This window comes from Drosophila albomicans, chromosome X (assembly GCF_009650485.2).
Source record: "Drosophila albomicans strain 15112-1751.03 chromosome X, ASM965048v2, whole genome shotgun sequence".
Classification (NCBI taxonomy): domain Eukaryota; kingdom Metazoa; phylum Arthropoda; class Insecta; order Diptera; family Drosophilidae; genus Drosophila; species Drosophila albomicans.
This window is the reverse complement of record NC_047627.2, coordinates 20,339,084-20,362,427: the sequence shown is the minus strand read 5'-3', so window position 1 is coordinate 20,362,427 and position 23,344 is coordinate 20,339,084. Positions and strand designations below refer to the sequence as shown.

General features: G+C 30.5%; 1 protein-coding gene across 2 annotated transcripts in view; it reads right to left on the bottom strand.

Moving 5' to 3' along the window:
* Positions 1-23,344, bottom strand: part of LOC117565423 (ras-related protein Ral-a) — a 30,720-nt gene that overhangs the window by 4,755 nt on the left and 2,621 nt on the right. For both annotated transcript variants that reach the window (XM_034244518.2, XM_034244510.2), the window contains exons 2-4: positions 3,052-3,328; positions 2,816-2,976; positions 243-417 (exon numbers count right to left, since the gene is read on the bottom strand). In XM_034244518.2, coding sequence (XP_034100409.1) covers positions 243-417; positions 2,816-2,976; positions 3,052-3,204 — 489 coding nt within the window. In that variant the 5' untranslated portion in view covers positions 3,205-3,328. The remainder of the gene's footprint in view (positions 1-242; positions 418-2,815; positions 2,977-3,051; positions 3,329-23,344) is intronic.

Sequence of the window (23,344 nt, the reverse complement as noted above, 5' to 3'; positions counted from 1 at the left end):
AGTTATCATCTACCAATAGTAACTTGGATAATTACCATATATCTATAGTACCATCAATAGTTGCCATTAATCGGTAGCTACCATATATCGATAGTATCATCAATAGTTATCATCTACCGATAGAAGCATGGTTAGTTACCACCGATCGATCGATAGTAACATCGATAGTCGTGCGCACTTCGCTTCGCTGACCGCGTAACTATCGCAAGTATTCGATTGCCCCGCAACCATCGCGCACTTACCTTGTCCACGTTCTCGCGTGTCTTGGCCGAGGTCTCCACGTAGGGCACCGACCATTGCTGCGCCCTCAGCTGGCACTCGCTGAGCGGCACCTTGCGCTTGTCATTCAGATCGCATTTGTTGCCCACCAGCAGGAACGGTATGCTCTCATCATTCTTCACCCGCAATATTTGTTCTCTACAATGTTGATAAAAGAGAGAGAGAGAGAGAGAGAAAATAAAGAGGGGATAAATAATTGCTCATAAGTAATACTAAAAGTCTAGTGTGTGGCGATAAGCGTCTCATTCTTCGCTTATCACATTCGCTACTCATGACTCACTTTTGGACCTGTCAACAACTCAATATTATGAGAGAACAGCAACAACAACAACAACAACAGCAACCACACCCAGTCAACACATTATAATTGACAGCAGTCTATACCCTACTCTACATATAATACCTATAATATCATAATACTCTCCACCTCTTTAGACGTGTGCCTTTTGTCTTTCCTGTTTATGCTTATTTCATGCCCGGAATGAGGTCAAAGGGCACGTCAAGTCCCCTCAAATTGTCTGAGGGTGGCTCTCTAGACATAAACAGCTAAAAAGGCCTAATTACATTTAATATCGAAAGTGCTGATAGTCTCGAATTTGTATAAAACATATGTATAAGGGTTCGCTTTTATAGTCTTCTGAAATACCATTTGCATAAAGTGCTTAAAATAAATGTATCTAGCTGATTATCAATGTTCTTATTAGCAAATTTAATGACTAAAGAAGTAAAAAGAAGAACGTAAGAAGTATTGCTAGAAAGTATTAGACTTCATTCTGGGTTTCATACAGCTGACACCTTTCTTTATATATTTTGTTATTTAAAACTCTTTTTAAACTCATATGATTACTCTGGAATATAATATATATACTCAGTTCGTCACATTAATATTTAATTAAAATATTATTCAACTCATTTACTCATTGCTTATAAATATTATCATTATTATTATATATTATATTGAATAAGTTAGTAATCACCACTTCGGAAATTTATTAAACTTCTTTCATAAATTGTTATGAATCTGCATATGTGGTTAGAAATTCTATTGCCTATTAATGCTCTGTTCTAATAAATCCTTTGAAAATATATATTAGATGATCTATGAATTTGACATAAACAACTGAAGCAATTGACATCTTAGAATAATGAATTTTTTAAGATATTTAATAAAAGGAGCAACAAAAATTCGTTGTAAGGAACTTCAGCATAATTTGTAACAAAAAGATGCACTCGAAATTTCTAATTAGATTTTGGAGCTATTGAAAACATAGTTTCAAAAATCTGTTCTATAAAGTATGGATAAATAACTAGAGCAATGGAATTTATAGATTTAAAAATCTTTTGAAGATATCTATTTAAAGATGCTCGATAAATTCATTATAAGAAAGCTAAAGCTAAAAACATGGACTTAAAGTTATGCACATATATTTAAGACATAGTTTGAAAGATCTAAATCAATTAAAAAGAGACTAAGCTATTGTAAACATAGATAAAAAAAAAATGCATCATAAATTCGTTATGAGGAATTAAAGCTATTGAAAACATAGTTTAACATATTTACCATAAATTGGTTATAATAAAGTTTTGAAAAGCATAAATTAAAAGAAGTGATCTATAAATTTGTTATAAGAAATTTATGCTATTGAAAACATAGATAAAAAAAAATGCATCATAAATTCGTTATGAGGAATTAAAGCTATTAAAAACATAGTTTAACATATTCACCATAAATTGGTTATAATGAAGTTTTGAAAAACATGAATTAAAAGAAGTGTTCTATAAATTTGTTATAAGAAATTGATGCTATTGAAAACATTGTTTTAAGGATAGACTACAAATTACTTACTACATCTTGAAGATATATAAAACATAGCTAACAAGATGTGCACTATAAATTTATTATAAGAAATTGGAGAAATTGAAAACATAGTTTAAAAAATGCATTATAAATTCGTTATACGAAATTATAGATTAAAAGGCGTACTCTATAAATTCTCTATAAGTAATGACAGCTATTGAAACATAAATAAAAAGATTATTAGCTTAGAGATTATTGGAAACATGAATTAAAAGATGTGCTCTATAAATTCGTCAAAAGAATCGAAGCTTTTAGACAGCGTCTGCTCTAGTAGATACATTTAAAGTGGATATCGAAAGAAAGATATAAAGAATGCAATTGATTGCCACATAAATTGGGGATTATAATCGCCACTCTATTCCATTTTGCAGTTGACAGTTTTCTGTTTGGGGTCTGGCTTTGAGGATTTCATTAGCATACAAGATACGCAATTTATGTTTGTTGTTGTCCACGTTGCGGTTTCGACTAATTAGTGAGTTGTGTGCAGTGTGTGTGTGATGAACAAGTGGCCACTTTGGTCCCAAAAGGGAAGCTGCAGGTGTCAGAAGCAGCAGCAGACGACGACGACGACGACACTCGAGCGAAGACTGACTGGCAGCTACTTGACATACTCGACGCACTTGACGCATGATGATGATGATGATGATGATGAGGACGACTCGACGGGGCTCGACTCACCTGAATTCCTGGGTGGCCTGGAAGCTTTCGTCGTCTGTGATTGAGAAGACACAGAGGAAACCTTCGCCGCTGCGAAAATAATTATCTCGTATGGCGGCATAATCCTCCTGGCCGGCTGTGTCTAAAATATCTATTTGTACTTCCTCGCCATCGAGCACAACCTAAGAGAAGAGAGAAAAACGAACAATTGAAATGTCATCTTTTCTAATTCATTCTAAACTCAAAAGTTCGCTCACCTTTTTCCTATAGCTATCGGCCTTGGTGGGCTCGTAGTCCTCCACGAATTCATCGTACATGAACTGCAATGTGAGCGCCGATTTGCCAACGCCTCCGCTGCCCACCATGATGACCTTGTGCAGCGCCGGGCCGGCTGTTGGTTTCTTGCTCATCTTGGATTCTTGTACGTGGACGTTGATGCGGGCGGGATATTGGGGACTACACACACACACACACACACACACGCACACACTCCTCTTCTTCCGCTCTCTCTCTCTCTCTCTTGTTCAACTGCAACTGTAAAGAGAGAAGAAATGAGTTAAATAAATAAAAGGGTTGAAACACTTTTTTGGCAGCAGCTATTTTCGATTGGCAGGCGACAAGTTTTATTGTTGTTGTTGTTTGCCATTATTCCCCCGACTCGCTTAAGTCATTCAACCGTTCAACAATTGAACCATATAAAGCTAAGGCCTCCCCCCCCCCCCCACGATCCCCATTCCCATTCACAGTCACATATTCATATTGTAAATGCGGGCTATTGACTTGGCCCGTTGCGTGGTGCGTTTCTTTCCTTTCCTTTCGTCTCGTTTCGTTTCATAACCAGCAACACCATATGCGACCCATAGTAAGTACACACAGCACAGTGACACTTGCCTATGACAAACACTCACACACATAATTGACACCACTAACAAATCTATGCTAAAAGTGGAAAATGTAAAAATGATCATTGTGTATTCAACAAATTGTAAAACAAATGTTAACTGCTAATTTGTATTTCCTGAATTATGTTTACTCTTCTGTTGTACAAAAATATACCAAATATTTGGTATATTTGAATAGTATATTTTAAATATACCATAAAGTACAAAATATATTAACTGCCAAATTGTATTTCCTGAATTATGTTTACTCTTCCTTTGTACAAAAATATACCAAATATTTGGTATATCTGAATAGTATATTTTAAATATACCATAAAGTACAAAATATATTAACTGCTAATTTGTTTTTCCTGAATTATGTTTACTCTTCCTTTGTACAAAAATATACCAAATATTTGGTATATTTGAATAGTATATTTTAAATATACCATAGAGTACAAAATATATTAACTGCTAATTTGTATTTCCTAAATTATGTTTACTCTTCTTTTGTACAAAAATATACCAAATATATGGTATATCTGAATAGTACATTTTAAATATACCATAAAGTACAAAATATATTAACTGCTAAATTGTATTTCCTGAATTATGATTACTCTTCTTTTGTACAAAAATATACCAAATATTTGGTATATATGAATAGTACATTTTAAATATACCACAAAGTACAAAATATATCATATTCTCAACTAAAGCACCTAAGACCCGATTGTAGTAGTCCTTTTTTTGCCATACAAAAGTATTTATTAAATAATTTCTGCAATTTTCAATAATCTTAAATACTATTAATATATTAGTACTTGTATAGTATGTGCCATAAATGCTTCTTCTGTCTCTTACATACATTTCCAGCCGGCTTAAACTTATAAACAAGAAAGAAGGTTAAATAATTCACACAAATATACCAAAGCCTATAATTGGTATATTAATTTGTGAAATGATTGCGAAAATTCAATTTCGACTTAAGTTTCTGTCTTTAAAATGTAAATCCTTAGTTGCTTTACAATTTTCATTAAATCTTAATCCCAGAATAAAAGTATCTTGGCACCTGATTAACTGAGTCATCAAGAATTCTTTTCATTGCATCATTAAATTCAAATTTAATACAAATTTCACAATTTATAAATCTAAAACAAAAGAAAGCATTTGCAAACAGCGAATAATTCTTGAACTGTTTGTTTAAAAAATGTAATCTCAACACTCATTATTTTACTGAGAATTGCACTCAGTTAATCTTCGCTTATCAACTACGTCAATCAACAACGTCAATTTGTCAGCACTATCTAAAATTAGTTGATTCACAACTTTGCATCTGCCATGGTAACTTTTATTAGACATTCATTTGATTATGTGACTTAACTGACAGCTTAATAAGAAGAATTGCACTTTTGATTTCTATTTCAGAGTTGTGTTCGAACTTTCTTATAACAATAGAAACTTTATAACTTTAATATAAGTATAAAGAAAAAACATAAACTGAAACTCACAATGACACAATTTTAATAACAAATTAAAGGTTATTCTTATACATTTGGTTTAGCACTATATTTTGAGCTTAGATTGATTTTAGGAACTGTTTCTGTTTCAAGATAAAATATTTTATTTTTATTTTTTTGGTTGCTTATGAATTTGCTCATTTTTGCAATTATTTTTTCAACAAAAAAGTAATATAATAATAAATCATTCTTAGCTCTAATTAAAGTGCTAATCAATAGCTATAAGATTCATTTTTACTGAAAATAAAAAAATTTTTCCTTATTTCTTTTTTCACTTCAGATAATGGCAACATTTTTGCATATACTATATTTTTAATCAAAAAAAAACATCAGCATGTCACTTTTACTTTGAGAACTTTTAATCGTATCTCATAAATATCTTCAACTTTTACTGCTCCATAATAAATAGCTAAGAAACTCGATTTGAATTCTCCACAAAATACTTTCAATCTAGTTTCATATTCTGCTTGATTTACAATCTCTTTAATTTATGCAGATCATTTATAAATTAATGATTGTAAATCAAGAATAATATAAAACTAGATTGAAAGTATTTTGAGGCGAAGAAGAATAGAGTTTGTTATGGAGCAGTAAAAGTTGTTTATTAATAAATGATTTGCATAAATTTCTCTCTCTCTCTCTTTCACTTTCGCTCTCCAATTGTCAAATGTTCTACATACACGACTTTTTATTGTTGTTCGTTTTATTTTGTTGTGTAAATTGTGTTCGTCATAGAGTGTTTGCATTGTGAATGTGCTTGATGATTGTGAGTGTGATTGTGATTGTGAGTACTACGACTACTTGTTGGCATTACTCATTTGGCTTATGGTATAACAAAACAGTTAACTGACGGCAACTACTATTTTTTTTGTATTGCTGCATAAATAGCTTGGCTTGTTTTCTGCTTTGGCCACTTTGCGCGCAAATCGACAAATGAAGCATAAAAAAAAAAGGTTGAATGAACTTTTACACACACAACAAAGCGGGTACAACGGAGAAGAAGAAGAAGAGGGAAAACTCAAAGAGTAAAATACGGGTAGCATAATGCAGAGCTGGCCAAAATGAAGCCGCCACGCCATTCGCAATTAGCCTTTTGTGACCGTCCCGTCCACCATCGATTGCAATAAATTAAGGCGTGAAATTACATATAAACACACATATATATTCTCTATCTATGTCTGAGTATATGTATTTGTTGGCCACGTGGTCATTTGGATGGCTGCCAAAGCGCGCAACAGCTCAACAAATTATCAAATGTATATGCATTCATTCATTCATTCACTCATTCATCATCAGCCAGAGACGCGGCATAAAATTAAATTTTCATTCGATACGCATAATGCATAATGCGATTAAAAGTCTGAGCGACAATAAACAAGAGTTCAAGTTACAAACACGACAAATTGTCTTCAATTTCAGTTTAATAAATTCTATGAAATCATAATTTCAAATCTTTGAACATATTTTTAAGGGTAAAGTGAGTTAAATATGTTAATATTAAAGTTAAAGAACGAAATTTTTTGCAACAAATTTAATACATTTCTGATTAAAAGCATTTCGTGCGAATATCGATAGTAGGTGCAATCGATAGTCGACGATAGTAATTCTATGATACCATAATTTCAATTTATCGAACATATTTTTAAAATATGTTAATATTAAAGTCAAAGAACGAAATGTTTTGCAACAAATTTAATATATTTCTGACTAAAGCATTTCTTGCGAATATCGATAGTAGGCGCAATCGATAATCGACGATAGTAATCTCTAAACTATCGATCAATGTAATAAACAAGAGTTCAAGTTACAAACACGTCAAATTGTCTTTAATTTTAGTTTAATAATTCTATGAAATCATAATTTCAATTTATCGAACATATTTTTAAAATATGTTAATATTAAAGTCAAAGAACGAAATTTTTTGCAACAAATTTAATACATTTCTGATTAAAAGCATTTCGTGCGAATATCGATAGTAGGTGCAATCGATAGTCGACGATAGTAATTCTATGAAATCATAATTTCAATTTATCGAACATATTTTTAAAATATGTTAATATTAAAGTCAAAGAACGAAATGTTTTGCAACAAATTTAATATATTTCTGACTAAAGCATTTCTTGCGAATATCGATAGTAGGCGCAATCGATAATCGACGATAGTAATCTCTAAACTATCGATCAATGTAATAAACAAGAGTTCAAGTTACAAACACGTCAAATTGTCTTTAATTTTAGTTTAGTAATTCTATGAAATCATAATTTCAATTTATCGAACATATTTTTAAAATATGTTAATATTAAAGTCAAAGAACGAAATGTTTTGCAACACATTAAATATATTTCTGCCTAAATACATTTCCTGCGAATATCGATAGTAGGCGCAATCGATAGTCGACAATAGTAATCTCTAAACTATCGATCAATGTAATAAACAAGAGTTCAAGTTACAAACACGTCAAATTGTCTTTAATTTTAGTTTAATAATTCTATGAAATCATAATTTCAATTTATCGAACATATTTTTAAAATATGTTAATATTAAAGTCAAAGAACGAAATTTTTTGCAACAAATTTAATACATTTCTGATTAAAAGCATTTCGTGCGAATATCGATAGTAGGTGCAATCGATAGTCGACGATAGTAATTCTATGAAATCATAATTTCAATTTATCGAACATATTTTTAAAATATGTTAATATTAAAGTCAAAGAACGAAATGTTTTGCAACAAATTTAATATATTTCTGACTAAAGCATTTCTTGCGAATATCGATAGTAGGCGCAATCGATAATCGACGATAGTAATCTCTAAACTATCCATCAATGTAAAAAAAACAAATGTTCGAGTTACAAAGACGTAAAATCGTCTTCAATTTCAATTTTAATCAATCGAAAATAAATATATTGAAATATAATAAATACTATGAAATCATACAAATAGAAGATATTTCATTGAAGATATTTCTAAAGCCAAAATAAATGAAGTAAATATTAATGTCAAAGAACGAAAGACTTTATAACAAATCAAATACATTTATTTAATAAGTTTCTACCAATTTGGTTTAGTGCAACTAAATTATTTTCAATCTTGATTATTTCTTTCGTGGATACTTCTAAATGGAAAATGAAATTATATTTAATAAAGTCAAATTTTGAAACGTTTTACAACAATATAAATGTCTTTTCTTTAAAACTTTTCTTAAAAAATAAGTGAGTTAGAGACGGAGAACTATAAAAAGTCGAAATCATCGATAGTAATTTACAAAACATCGTTAGTGCCATCGATAGTTTTATTACAAATAATTATGTCACGAATAAATGAAATTTTACTATAGATCGAAATGAAGTTTTGCAACAAAATAAATGCATTCAATTAATGGATGTCTTTCCAAACACATTTCATTCACCTTCAAATATACGCATTAGAAGTGGAAAACTATCGATAGTCAGCACCATCGATAGACGATAATAGCCACTGCTAATACATAATTAATACAATTGATTGTGCTGTACTATCGGCACTACTATCGATAGTTTACACTTAAAAAATACCAATAATTGAGGCAACGATTGAATCATCTGTAAGCTCGTTAAAGCAATTTGATATAGCTCAAAGTTTAGCTTTAGAAACACATATAATTAATAAATGCTTTCACCCCTTTGTAAATATAATTACGCCAACGTTTGAATCATTGTTGTTATCAGACAGAATTGTATGAATAATATGTCAGTAAACAAGCCTCAATTGTTAAGCAGGGAATTTGTCAAAAATGGCAACGGAAACGCGAAAACAGTTTCTGAGTTGATTCGAAGCTGATTCATAGCACCCAAAGCACCCAAAGTACTCGAATGTAATAATCAGCAACTATTGCAACTTATTTGAAATGAAACTAATGCGCAGAGTGTTTAACCAACAAACGACTTCGACTTATTTTTTTAAAAGCAAAAGAGCAAAAAAAAAAACTTAACCGCATTGCAAACATGAGAAGTATTGGTAACCGCAACTGACCCAGAAATATTATGAGTGCAGTGTAACGCAAAGTGAACTTGAATTGTTTTTGTTGTAGTTGCTGTTGTTGCCACATAAGATGAGTATCGTTTTGGTTTCGTTATTGTTGTTGTTGTTGCTGTTTCCCAATGGCGACGCGCCCGGGAATTGAAAACGAAAAACAGCAGCTGTCAAATAAAATAACGTGCGCAACAAGTACAAAAAGCAACAGCAACAGCAACAAGAACACCAACAGCAAACACAACTCGTTGAGTGCCACGCGGCGTATGAGTAATCGCGGCAAACGAGCGCGTCAATCAATAGACTCGAAACAAACACAAAACAAAAGAAAATCACAAACACACACACGAACAAAAACTCCCACGCCCAACTGAGCCAACTCTCAATTGAATTAACAGTCACGCCAACAGCAACAACAACAACAACAAGAGCAGCAAGTCGTTAAAACTAACAACAACTTCATCGAGCAGAAGTTTAAATACTCTAAAACAAAGAAAACGCTAAAAGTTTAGTCAAATTTTGAATGCTCTCCTATGATTTAAAAACAAAAGTTTTAGCTATAAAATTTTAAAGAAAAGAAACAAGTTGAATGTTTTCAGAAGTTTTAAATAACAAATTTAAAAGAGAATTAGAATTAAAATTTAAAACTTTTACACAAAATGGAAGAAACGAAATTTAACTGGCAAATTTAAACGAAATGTTTTTTATATTTGTAGCAAGAAATAAACGATTGCAGTTAAACATAAAACAAAGTCAGAGAAATGTATTTATTTAATTTTAGTTACGAGTTTTACGATCGCAGTTAAAAATAGCTTCGATCTTTGAACAAGAAAGAATAAATTAAATGTAGAAGATCGAAGATTTAAGCGAAAATTTATCTTAGCAATTTATATGGATATATTTCACATAAAAAAGAAAGCAGAAAGAAATTTCAATTCATTTCATGATTGTAGACTATGCGATTTATATATATTTTAAGCTAAACCATTTAAACTTGGTAGAAGTTAACGATCGATGGTAAAAGTATTTTTAAATCAAACACAAAAGTTAGCAATTTATAGATTCCATGATGGTTAAAAAGATCTGTAAACCATCTAGATATTATAAAACTCCAATTGCATTTAATTTCCACACTTTTAGCTAATCAAACAGACGCAGGAAGTTGTTTAGAACTTTTTGCTTTGCACTAAAAATATAGCAATCAAATTCAAGTTATCATTAAGCAATTAAGATTAGAACACGTTTTGTATCAATTATTAAAAAGTTAATCTCAGCATTCAATATTGATATAAACAACCTGTGTGTTATGCAATCCAAGCGAAGCGAGGCGCACAACACAAAGTTACAGATACAATTGGAAAACATAGTTATGATGGCAGTTATCACTTCATTTACAAGTGATTGATATGATTGCATGCGACTGTCCATTATCTCTCTCTCTCTCCCTCTCTCTCGCTCTGTATAGAGGTATATAAATAGCAAGCAGAACACGAATAACAACAATAAACTACAGCAAAAAGGCAATATTTTTAGCCAAGATTGCACGTTACTCATACGCAGCGTGAAACGACAGGAAAATTAATTGAAAAGTTGCAACTAAATTCAAAGCGCCGGCACACTCATTGACTCACACCCATCCCACACACACACACACACACATATATACATAGATCACACACACACACACACATTCACTCGCTTCAAATGCAATTACGAACTAATGAAATCAATTTTTGATTATCTTTCCTTCGCACAACGATATTTTATTTATTTCTTTTTGATTTTCTTGTGCTTTTTGTTTTCATTTTTTGTTTCTGTCTGCCCACGATTTATACTAAAAGCATTAATAGGAGCTAAGTGAGTTATATTAAGTAGATATTTGCGACTTTATTTCTTCATTTTTTGTTTCTTTTGCTATATTCTATATTTTCTATATTATATAGTAATATTTTCTTTTTTGCTTCAGATTCTTATGCATTTGACATTAGCTCCGAAATTTGTATTTGTTTTTTTCTGCTGATGCTTTTTTTTTATCGATTTCTACGAATTTTGAATGTTTATTGTTACTTTTTGTACCCTCGAAATATGCAGAACAAGAGGGTATATAAAGTATAAAGAACTGAATTTAATACCAAATTAAATTTGCTATAGTTTCAATTTCAAATGAAGAAATTTTCATTAGAAATAAGAAGAGCGTAACTTTGTTACAGGGTATTCTATAGTCTAAAATCTGAATTGAACTTTTAGTTTACTAAAACTAAGTAACCAATTTAATACCAAATTAAATTTGCTTAATTTTTGTTTTGAAATCGAAAACTACAATAATCTCTCGTATTTTTGACGAACGAATTTCTGAATTAGCTAAACTTTTTAGCTTGAAAATTTACGAATATAAAATTCAATATGTTTCACTTTCATTAGAAATCTTTTAATTTTGGAAAATGAAAAAATGTAAAAATCGGAAAAAATTTTGGAATATATAAAAATGTAAAAATCGCAAAAATTTTAATTTAATTAAATTTAATTTTTAATTTTAATTTTTTTTATAAGACTGCATTTGAATTACAGGGTATTATGTAGCCAAAACCTAGCAACATTCTCTTGAATTTCTTCTGACGCACGAATTTCATTAACTGAACTTTTTAGCTTGAACATTTTCTAAAAACTAAAATTCAGTTGTACTTTTTTCGTTGGCTTTTCTTTCTTTTTTTCATACGTGTGTGTGTGTGTGTGTGGGCCAAGGCTAAGCTTTCAAATTGCCATTTGTAATGCAATGCAAGCAATTATTTTAAAGCAAAGAAAAATAGGGAAAATGATAAGAAAAATATAGAAAAAATAACAAAAATTTGTATGAAAAATATAGAAAATAAATAACAAAAATTGTAAGAAAAATATACAAAAGAAAAGCAAAAATAGTAAGACAATTATATAAAATAAAAAGTTAACAAAGCAACAAAATTGCTAAGATAAAAATATAAAAAAATAGAAAAATAGTGATTGAAACAAGTAAAAATGCAAAGTTTAAAACAATTGTAATTTCTGGTCAATTAACCAAAGTTTACAAGCTTTGGAAATTTGACTTTATTTCAGCTCGAAACTGAACTTTATTAGAAAATTATAAAGTTACGCTGATGATGATTTGGCACATGGCCAAACTAAATAAAGTTGCAATTCATGGTCAGCGCATAGCAATATTATTATAATTATTATTTTTTTTCGTAGATTTTAACGAGGCATTTTCCCAGCTTTATGCCATTTTAATAAGCATAATAAATAATTTCATGTGGCTTACACACATTTTTACGACACACACACACAAACGCATATTATTTTTAATGTTTTCACCCAAAATCATCAACAAAAAAAAAAAAAAAATGATGCGTTGATCTCAAGAACGATCGAAATACCACGTTGCAAATTTGTTTGTGAAGATTAACAAAAAAAAAAAATCAAAAAAAAAGTGAATAAAAGTATAACACTGAAAGAAAAATACAGCAACAAAAAGAACAAACAAATGATATATACAAAAAACAAAATTCAGAGGTAATTTCTAAACAAAAGAAAAATCATTTTTCCCCCCTTCACCCTTTCCACCAGCATTTTGTCTGTTTGCGTTCGCTTTTCATCGAACGGGAATAGAAGAAAAGAAAAGAACTGAGAGCAGAACTCTATTTTTGCCATTTGTTTGTTTGCGGAAATTCATTTTTACCGTACGCAGGAAAAACTGAGATGACGTCATGGTGGCATGCTGACAGACTGACAGACAGACGGACGGACAGACAGACAGACAGAGAAACAGACAGCGAAGCTAGTCTAAGCTAATATCATTCGCAATCCGAAATAGTTGCGAGTACTTTGATGCTATTAACGAACACACGAGCATCAATTTAACAATCGAAATTCCTTTAGGGTACGAAATTGAAATGTTTTTCGCTTTTCTTTAAATGGACTTTATATTTAATATACTCTTACATTGTTTAGAATCATCTTTAATTAAATAAGGAAGCGAGAAAATTTGAAACTACTGAAATTCCTTCAGAGAAAGAAATAAATTCAAACGTATTTCGCGTTTCTTTAAATTTGGTTTATATTTAATATAATTTTGTTCATCTATTGTTTAGAATCATCTTTCGTTTATAAGGAAGCGAGAAATTCCTTTAGGGTACGAAATTGAAATGTTTTTCGCTTTTTTTTAAATGGGCTTTATATTTAATATACTTTCTATTGTTTAGAATCGTCTTCTTTAATTAAATAAGGAAGCGAGAAAATTTGAATCTATTGAAATTCCTTTAGAGAAAGAAATTTAAACGTATTTCGCGTTTCTTTAAATTTGGTTTATATTTAATATAATTTTGTTTATCTATTGTATGGAATCATCTTTATCTAAAGGTAGCGAAAAATTTCTTTAGAGAACGAAATTTAAACGTTTTTCGTTTCTTTTAATGAGCTTTTTATTTAATATTCTTGTTTAGAATTATCTTCTTTAAATAAGAAATCGAGAAAATTTAAAATTTGCAGCAGAAATTGAACTATTGAAATTCCTTTAGAAAACGAAATTTTCTTTAAATATTTTTGTTCATTGTTTAGATATATTTTAATTATATAAGGTAGCGAGAAACTTTTAATTTTGCAGCAGAAATTTATAATCGCAATTGTTTTTCCATTTCTTTAAATGAGCTTCATATTTAATATCCTTTTCTTTTATTTATTCTTCAGAATCATCTTCTTTAATTGAATTAAGAAGCGAAAAAATTTGAAAAAATTTGCTAGCAGCAACTGTTATTTGTTAATTAAATTTACTCAGTCTCTAAATGAATTTTCAATATTTGTTTAGACACACAAATGCCAAAAGTGAAACAGCGAAGAGTAAACTTTAGAAATTGAAGAACAACTTTGACTGTTATAAAGATTCATTTTCTTGTATGGTATATTTTTGGTTTTTTTCACCAATTAATACAATGATGTATCTTTATATCATATCAAGATAATAGACTGAAAAACATTTGACATTCATCTTAAAATATGTAAAGATTTTTTTAACTCATCTCTAAGTACTCCTAAATATATTCATAGCACAAACTAAGCAAAACTAAAAATTCATTTATGTATTTATGCGCATTTTAAAATATGTTAAGCTTTTTCAAATCAAGTTTCAAAGAAAAAGAAAATATATAGATTTTAAATAAAAAAGTTCTTAAAAATAAACAAATTTAAGAACATTTCAAAAGGTTTTTCTAACTTTTCAATTAAAATTCATCTAAAAATCTTTAAAATAATAATATAATCGCAAAAAAAAATAATCATCTAAAAATCTTTAAAATAAAAATAAGCAAACTTTGAAGAAAATTTCAAAATTAATGTGCAAAATTTTCAGATGAAAATTAATCTCTTAAAATCTTTAAAAAAAGAAACACAAAAACTTAAAAAATGTCGAAATTAATCAATTTTTAAATAAAAATGTAATCTATAATATAAATAAATAATAATAAATATAAAAGAAAAATATAATCAAACTTTGGAAAAGCGAAGCAAACTTTAAAATGATAATTCATCTATAAGAATTCTTGAGAAAAGAAAAAAACAAATAAGCAAACCTCAGAAAAATTAATATTAAATTGTAACTTTTAAATGAAAGAAGAATTGAAAAAATATAAGAAAACATTCAAACTTAAGAACCACTTAGAAAATAAGAAGAAATAAAAAGAAAGGGCATGCACAGTTCGTATTGTGGGATTCTCCTCTCGACTTGTGTTTGCCATAATATTGAAAACGACTCTAGCCAAATATCGACCAGACCCCAGACACCAAATGAATTTATTTGCTTGAAATTGATTTTAAACAGACTTTTGGCTAACCAAACCAAAAATTCTAGTTCTAGTCTTAGCAGTTGTTCTTGTTATTGTTGTGCTTATTGCCAAAATTTATGAAGTACTCGAGTGAGTCTGCAGAGATGTATCAGACTATATCTATATATAGTTGGACTTTATGTACAACATGTATTTGCAAGCAGCTCAATTAAATGCTCGCTTATTTATTACTCATAATTTTGTGAGCTCGTTTAAAGTTTCTTTTGAGTTCGCCATGTGATTTTTTCATTTTCCTTTATTATTATTATTTTTTTCGGTGGTTGCACGGATGACGTCACTCGCAACGCACTCGAGCGTGAAAGGCGTGGGTGGAGGGAGAGGGAGAAGAAGAAGAAAACATGGGTTGAAGGTGTTCAGAGCATGCACAGCAATCAACCCTGAGGGTCAGTTGAACGCGCTTCAAGAAGACGAAGAAGGAGGAGAAGAAGAAGAAGAATCACAAAGTGCAGTCAACTTTTAGCACAATTGAAATCTCTTCGCTTCACTTTGGCTCAACTTTCCGAATTCGCCGCAATTTGTGTGTTGCGTGTGTGTTAGTTAGTTAGTTGTTGTTGCTTTTATTCCGACTCTTCTACTATTTCTCATTCCTCACACAACGGTTTCAGTTTGTTAGTTAGCTAACTGTTAAATTAATGGCTTTTTTTATTTTTAGTTGCGCGTTGCGTTTTTGTTGCGTTGCGCTTCTCGTTTCTGTTTCTGTTTCAGTTTCTGTTTCTGTTTCGTTTCGTTGGCAGCAGACGGCGACGATTGGTTTGTAACCTTGACGCAATAATTCCAATAGTTAGTTACAGTTAGTGCCAGTTTGTCTGGACCCCCAAAAACAAAAATCAGAGCCACACGCGTCATACGCGCTCAATTATTCAAATTGGATATCGATTTCAAATCTAATAACAGCTTAAAGTGCAAGGAATGAAAATACAGAAATAAATAAAGTTTCGAAATATAAAATGAATGAAATAAAATTATAAAAAATAAAATACATTAAATAGAAATATTACAACAAAAATTTGGAATAAATGAAATGAAAGAAGATAAAAAAAACATAACTAAATGATATACATACAACATTAAATAAAATAATATTTAATAAATATAATTATAATAAATAAAATAATAAAATAAAATAAAATAAAATAAAATAATAAAAAAAATAAAAATTAAAATAAAATAATAAAAAAAATAAAAATTAAAATAAAATAATAAAAAAATAAAAATTAAAATAAAATAAAATAATAATAAAAAATTAAAAATTAAAATAAAATAATATAATAATAAAAAAAAATAAAAATTAAAATTAAATAAATCTAAGTTAGATAAAACAAAAGAAATAAAAAATATTAAAACAGAATAAAATAAATCAAATTGTTATTTTCTTTATGCAACTTAAAAAAAAAACAAATTAGACTAGAATACAATAAAATAACAGAGAAAAAAATTAAAATGAATAAAATAAGAAAAATATTTAAAACAATTGATTTTAAGATTCGTTATTTAAATAAAATGAATTAGAATACAATAAAATAAAATAAAACAAAATTAAAATGAATCAGACAAAAAATAAATGCGTAAAAAACAAATAGTTTTTAGATTTGTTAATTGAATAAAATAAAATAAATAAAACACTAATGAAAAAAGATAAATAAAAGTAGAAAATCGTATAAAAAAAATGAAAAAAAAATTAAATTAAAATTTAGTATTAAGTATTTCATTTAATTTACAGAAAAAGGATTGTTGGCTTTTGGGTCATTCGACTCTTAATTAAAAATAAAATCAAATTTAAATAAAAACACTTGTTATTTTGGCACCAAAAACTTTACTAAATCTGTTAGAAGCGTGCGGTTAAAAAAGTGTTATTATTAATTAATAACTAAACCTAATCTTTCTATTCTTGCAAAGATTTAATGCAATGTTCATTTTGCATTTCCTTTATTTTTGACCGTTTTTACGGCAAAGAGAATTATATTTAACCAGACCGCAGCACACTTATTGTTATTATACATTAATAGATTTTTTTTTAGGTGAGGTAAGGGCGTGGCAAAGTCTGAATACATATACATACATAAGTAAAAAATGTGTAATTTATAGCTTCTTTAAATCTAATAAATCTAATAAGTTCTTCACACTTCACCATTTATAGGGATCTGAGAGTTTTGAATTATATTTATATATTATATGATGTTCATTGCTTTATTTTTCTGTAATTTCACTTGTCTGTTCAAGTAGAAAACGTAAAATTTACTTTTACCAACTGGAACAAGATATAATCATCTAGTCTTGCGACTTTTCCGTTTTCCGCGAAAATATGATCGAAGCTTTTAATTAATAGCGTAAATGTTTTTTTTTATCTTATTTTGGATTTGCTGAGAAATAGTTTTTCATCAAGTATTGCCATTTGCAGAGCGATCTGTCAAGTTTCTTTTACAGCAACACATTTGCTGCTGGGGCCAACAATATAACAGCATTTTGTCATTTGCAGCAAAATGCTTTGCCACACCTCCAAAGTGGCAACAAAATTTCCTTTTTCTTTATATGCGCCACAGTTTGTTTTTTATGTTATTGTTTTAACACCGTTTTACTATTTTTTTCCGCGTATTTGACAATTGCCAGTGGGCTGCTGTCTCTGAGTCTGTTTTTTTCTTAACGATGTCGGCACTTTGGAGCTGCATTTTATTTTGCGCTGCGCCATTTGCAGTGTTTACAACAGCAACAACAACTACAGCAATTGCTGCCACAACGTTGCACTCCACAACATGCCAAGAAGTGCATTTTTTTTTTTTTGCTTTTGCGCTTTACTTCCGCCAAGATTAAGTTCAATAAACCGGCATTATGTTGATATATTTATATGTATATATAGTATATATAGGGGAGCAGACGCGTGTGTGTAGGTGGAAAAAGACACAAGGCAATGATGATCCATTAACATCTTAAATGCCATGCCACAAACAACAACAACAACATTGCAGACACATTCCACAACTTACAACTTCTTCATACGCAGCATTGCATCTGCTTCTGAACTCTATATAAATATTATGCATACTTAATGCAGCTGGCGCAATCGGAATTCGGAATTAAGAATTTAGAATTCACAATTTGTTATTCAACGAACCAGTTCCAACAAAGCGGTTCAGCGTCATAAAACTGTTGGTATTCTTCAGTTAGAGTTGTGAAATGCCACTTGCGAACATTTTGCAAACGACTTTGAAATATTTTCGAACTGGTTTTTGAAATGGTTTCAAAATATGGTTCTAAGCGCTTCGCTAAAAACCGGTTTGAAGCACTTTACACAAGCAATAATTCAGTGTTTAGAAATAGAAAATAAACAACATAGAAAAGTAGTTTAAAAATGTTTTTACGAAGTGTTGCAAGCTTTGGTTAACAAAATGGTTCAAACTAAGTTTTAAATTGGTTCCAAAAGTGGTTCAGCATTCTAGCAAAAAACTAGTCGAAGAAGAAATATTAAATTTTTAAATATGTAATGGATAATAAAAGAAGAAAATCATAATAGTTAAAAGTTCTAAAATGAAGAGAGAATTCAAAGTGGTTTAAGCTATGGCTTAAAAATGGTTCAACTTGTTAAAACTTTATTTTGCAATTGGTTTCAAAAATGGTTCAACATCCTAAAAAAAAGTATTACTACATTTTTTGATATTTCATGAAACAAAATACATAAAGCTGAAAGAGTGAGTAGTTTTCAGTTGAAAACATATTCAAAAATGGTTCAAGCTATGGCATAAAAATGGTTCAACCTTTTTAAACTATGTTTGGAATTAGTTTCAAAAATGGTTCAGCGCCCAAACAGAAAGTAGTTGAAAAGAAGAAAACTAAACCGAACAAAGAAAAAAGATTCCAAATTGGTTCAAGCTTCAGCTTAAAAGTGGTTCAACTTGTTTGCAATTGGTTTCAAAATTGGTTCAACACCCTAACAAAAAGTAGTTGAAAATGAGAAACTAAATTTGTTGATATTTCATGATACAAAATTCATAAGGTTGAAGGAGTGAAGATTTAAATTGAAAGCAGATTCCAAAATGGTTCAAGCATGACATAAAAATGGTTCAACCTTCTTAAACTATGTTTGCAATTGGTTTCAAAAATGATTCAGCGCCCAAACAGAAAGTAGTTCAAAAGAAGAAACCTAAACTAAACAAAGAAATTTGAAAAAGTGAAGAGTTTCCTATTGAACACATATTCCAAAATGGTTCAAGATATGGCATAAAACTGGTTCAGCGTTAAATTTCAAAGTAGCTTCACAATTAGTTCAGCAACTTAACATGAAAAGTAAGCAGTTGAACAAGGAAAATTTTAATTTGAATACTCATGGTTATTGTTTGATAGAAAGCCGTGTCAAATCGATTAGCAAAGGCTTCACAATTTAAAGAGAAATACATCGAGCAGTTTAAAGAGTATTTGAAGTTTGCCTATGGTCTGCATCTGGTTATTATATGCTTCACTTTATGATGCACCCCATTTGCCAGTTGTCGTCGACATTTGTTATTGTTGCTGCCTCACAGCGATTATGTTGTGTGTGTGTGTGAATCTTGCCACAATCTTCAAGGCGAGTAGTTGTGAACAAAAATGCATCCATTAGTTAACTGAGGAGATGGAACAAGCAGCTGCCATGTTGTGTGCTAAGAGAGAGAGAAAGAGAGGGAGAGAATGCGTCTTGTCATTCATTAGTGGCACTTGTGACACGCCCACCTGTTGATCATCTTTATGATGAGAACACTTCTCTAACTGTGTCTACACCTCTTTTTCTCTTTTGTAAATGCCAGACAGATTACAATGTTTTTGCTAATCATTATTTGTAAGCATCTCTGACCCAGAGTTCAGCTAACACACATAGTTTCATAGTTTCACAAGCAACATTTGAGGTTATGTTATTGCTGTTGTTGAGAAGCGTGACGACGAGATTGATGATAGATCATTTCTATTCATATTTTGTGATAACCAATTGAATGCGTCACAATCTCAATTGTCTGGAGTTCCCCGATCGTTTATCAAATTCCAAGGTGACCAGCAAACTCGAAATGTTGTTAACCAACCATTAGAAACATGTTTTTTGCAGTCGATGCGGGATATTAAACATTTCAGTAGCAAGAAGATATTAAATAAAAAAAAATAATGTTATAATAAAGCAAATGAATGAAAAAAAATACATATAATAAATGTAATATAATTTAATAACATAACTATTAAAGTTCTAATAATTGGAACGTTCTTATGTTAAGAAAGAAAATTTCCTATTTTTAAATTTAACCCAGAATCTATTGTAAAATACTTTGCCAAAATAAATTTGATTTTAATTATTACAGAGCTAAAATTTACTTATAAAAACACTAACTCATTGTTGAGTTGAAAAGTAAATAAATTAAACTTTATTTATTTAAAAATGTTAGCTATAATTAACTTTAATACTAACACTATTGGTAAAGCAATGGCTGCAAAGGCCTTCAGCTTAATTTCGTTTTATATAGATTAAAACTTTGAAAAAGTTTATAAAAATTCTGAATTGCAAAACTTTCTAGAGACTGCACAACATTTCCTATTAAATGGATTAAAACTTTAGATAAATTTATAACGAATTTGAATTGAAAATTTTTCTATAAACACTCTAGCGACTCCTGAGATACGATATCGAGGACATTTTTGCAATAATAACACGGGCAATGCCGACTTAACCCAGCTGAAGCTTAACTCCACGCAGTCCCGTTGGAAGAGTGTTGAAAACGGTTTCGATTTTGCATTATTGCCAGATCTCTATGGAATTCCAATTCCCCCCGTTAGCGACATTAGACATTTCGAAACTGGTTATTAGCGGAGAATTCTCTTTTTTTTTCTGATTTTCTGATTTTCTTAATTATTTTTTGCATTCCATTTAAAACGTGCGTTTTGCCTAAGCAACCCCCTCTATGCATTGGGGCCACATTTGACACTGCGTAAGAAGCAGAAGTAGGAGAAAGAGAGGGAGGGAGAGAATGAGAAGATCAACACGAAAATGTTTCTCGTTTTGCTTATTGCTTTTGCGTTTTGTTAACTGTTAATGCTTGCTGTCTTTATTTTTTTTTTGCCTGCTTTTTTTCCAGCTATTTTGCTTCGTGTTTTTTTCTACTTTACTTTGCTGTGCACTCAGTTGTGACAAAACAAAAAAAAAAAAAAAGAAAGAAAAAAATTTGAAGAGGGGGAGGCGGAGGAAGATACGAAAGCCGTTGAATGCGCGTGACTCACGGCAAGGCAAAAATATTTCGTGTGCGGCGAATTCGAATTCGAATTCGTTTCGTGCTGCCAGCTGCGCAGTCGCGTGCTCTGATGCGCAGCGCTGCGTTGCGTCGCGTCGCTGCGACTTTCAATGTCAAGTGGCAGCCCAAAGCAACAACAACAATGCACACTTTATGCTAAACAGCTTTTGGCAGCTTTGAAGCTCGCTTTATTCTGTTTGCTGTTTTTGAACTATTCGCACTTGCGCGACATTTGCTCATCTCTAGTTTTTGCATCATTGTCGCTATTAATAGAGACACAATATATATTTTTTTTTTGAGATGAGGATGAGCACGCAAAACTGGTTTCAAATGTCGCCCAACTTTCTACGCACACACACACACACACACACACATACGTTTTATTAGCCCAAGTTCAAGGCGAGCCAAATTGTGTTGTAGGCTCCAAGCAAGTGGAATTTTTGCCCTAAAGATAACGTGATTTTCACATCTAAGCGTGGGAAGTGTTGCCAGACCAGTAACTTTAATTAAAACCTAGTCAACTGACAGAGAGCAAAAGAGAGAGACAGAGAGAGAGAGAGAGAGAGAGAGAGAGAGAGAGAGAGAGAGAGAGAGAGCTGTGAGAGCTAAAGATCTCTCTGTAAGATAAGATGAAAGAGACGTGCCAAATACAAGCGCAGATAATGTAGGTATATATATATATATATACACTATATCGCTTACAATACACACTTTCTTAACACGATCTTTGGGGGCAACTTGAAAAACTGCGCAAGCCTAAAGATCTGAAGCTTTTGACAAGATCTCGCATGGGAAACTCAAGACAAAAGCTTTCAATGGGAATTATTAGTTAATTGTAATTTTGATCTGATTGTCGCAATACAACAATGTAGACAAATTCTTTGAAAATGTAAGTGTAATAAACTTCATATCATTTAATTAAGTTGGTGGTATCTATAAAGATACAAAGACATTATGAAATTGAACAGTAATAATATAGATAAGCATTATAATAATGTTATTTTGAAGATTTTAGTATAGTTTTTAGAAAAGTTCAGAATTCTGAATTTATTTTCAGTAAATTGAATGGTTATAATTGTAAATTCTCTATCTCTATTTAAAATTTCGCAAATGAAAATGAATATGTATTCACGATCTTACAAAATTAGCCTATTTCTGCCCATTATAATATGAGATAACGTTTATCTTAAGTTTTGCTAATGCATTAAGTCTTGAAGTCAAAAGATAAACTCAGTTATTTAGCTCTAAATTCGTGCTAAATTGCTGAATTTCTTATCCATCAACAAATACACAAATTTCAGCTGCATAAACTGTGCGATAACATTTTAAAGTGCATAGTTCAACTTGAGATTGTTTTACCAGATGTAAATGGGGCTTTTTTTTTTGTGTTGTTGTTGGACAGTTATACGTGCAGGAAACAATCAAACTGTTGTTCACTTTTTAAAGTTAACTGGGTTTCTACTATTCATTATAGTTTTTCTTTTGGTTTTATTGTACTTTTTTAATAGGGTCTGTAGATAGAATGAGGAAGACGGCGTCAAGAAATTGGCACAAATCGCAGCTTGATGGCTATAAATTAGGCTAGTTCAGCTTCGGCGCGCACCAAAATGGCTCGAAAGAAGCTTTGACAGGTCAGAGACAGCAGAGAAACGGAGATAGAGATAAATAGAGAAAGAGAGACGATAACTTGGAAATCATTTGACAGAGAGACAAGCAGAATTATAAAGTGTAGCTTACTTAAATGAAGAATACGGAAAACGACGAAGCAAGAGCACAACACGAAAATTGTGTCATCATCATCATTATAAATAATCATTATAATTATCATTATTGTTGATTTCAACATTTACATTCATTCTCACGTCATTGCGAACGAGAGCGAAAGAGAGACACACAATAGATGCGAAATATTTAAATTTGCAATTGTTGTTGCTGTTACTGTTAGCACTAAGCTAAAATAAATTAGGAAACCGAACATTTGGCCCAATATAATAGCAACAAATGAACGCTTATCACGAGACCTGAAAATCAAAAG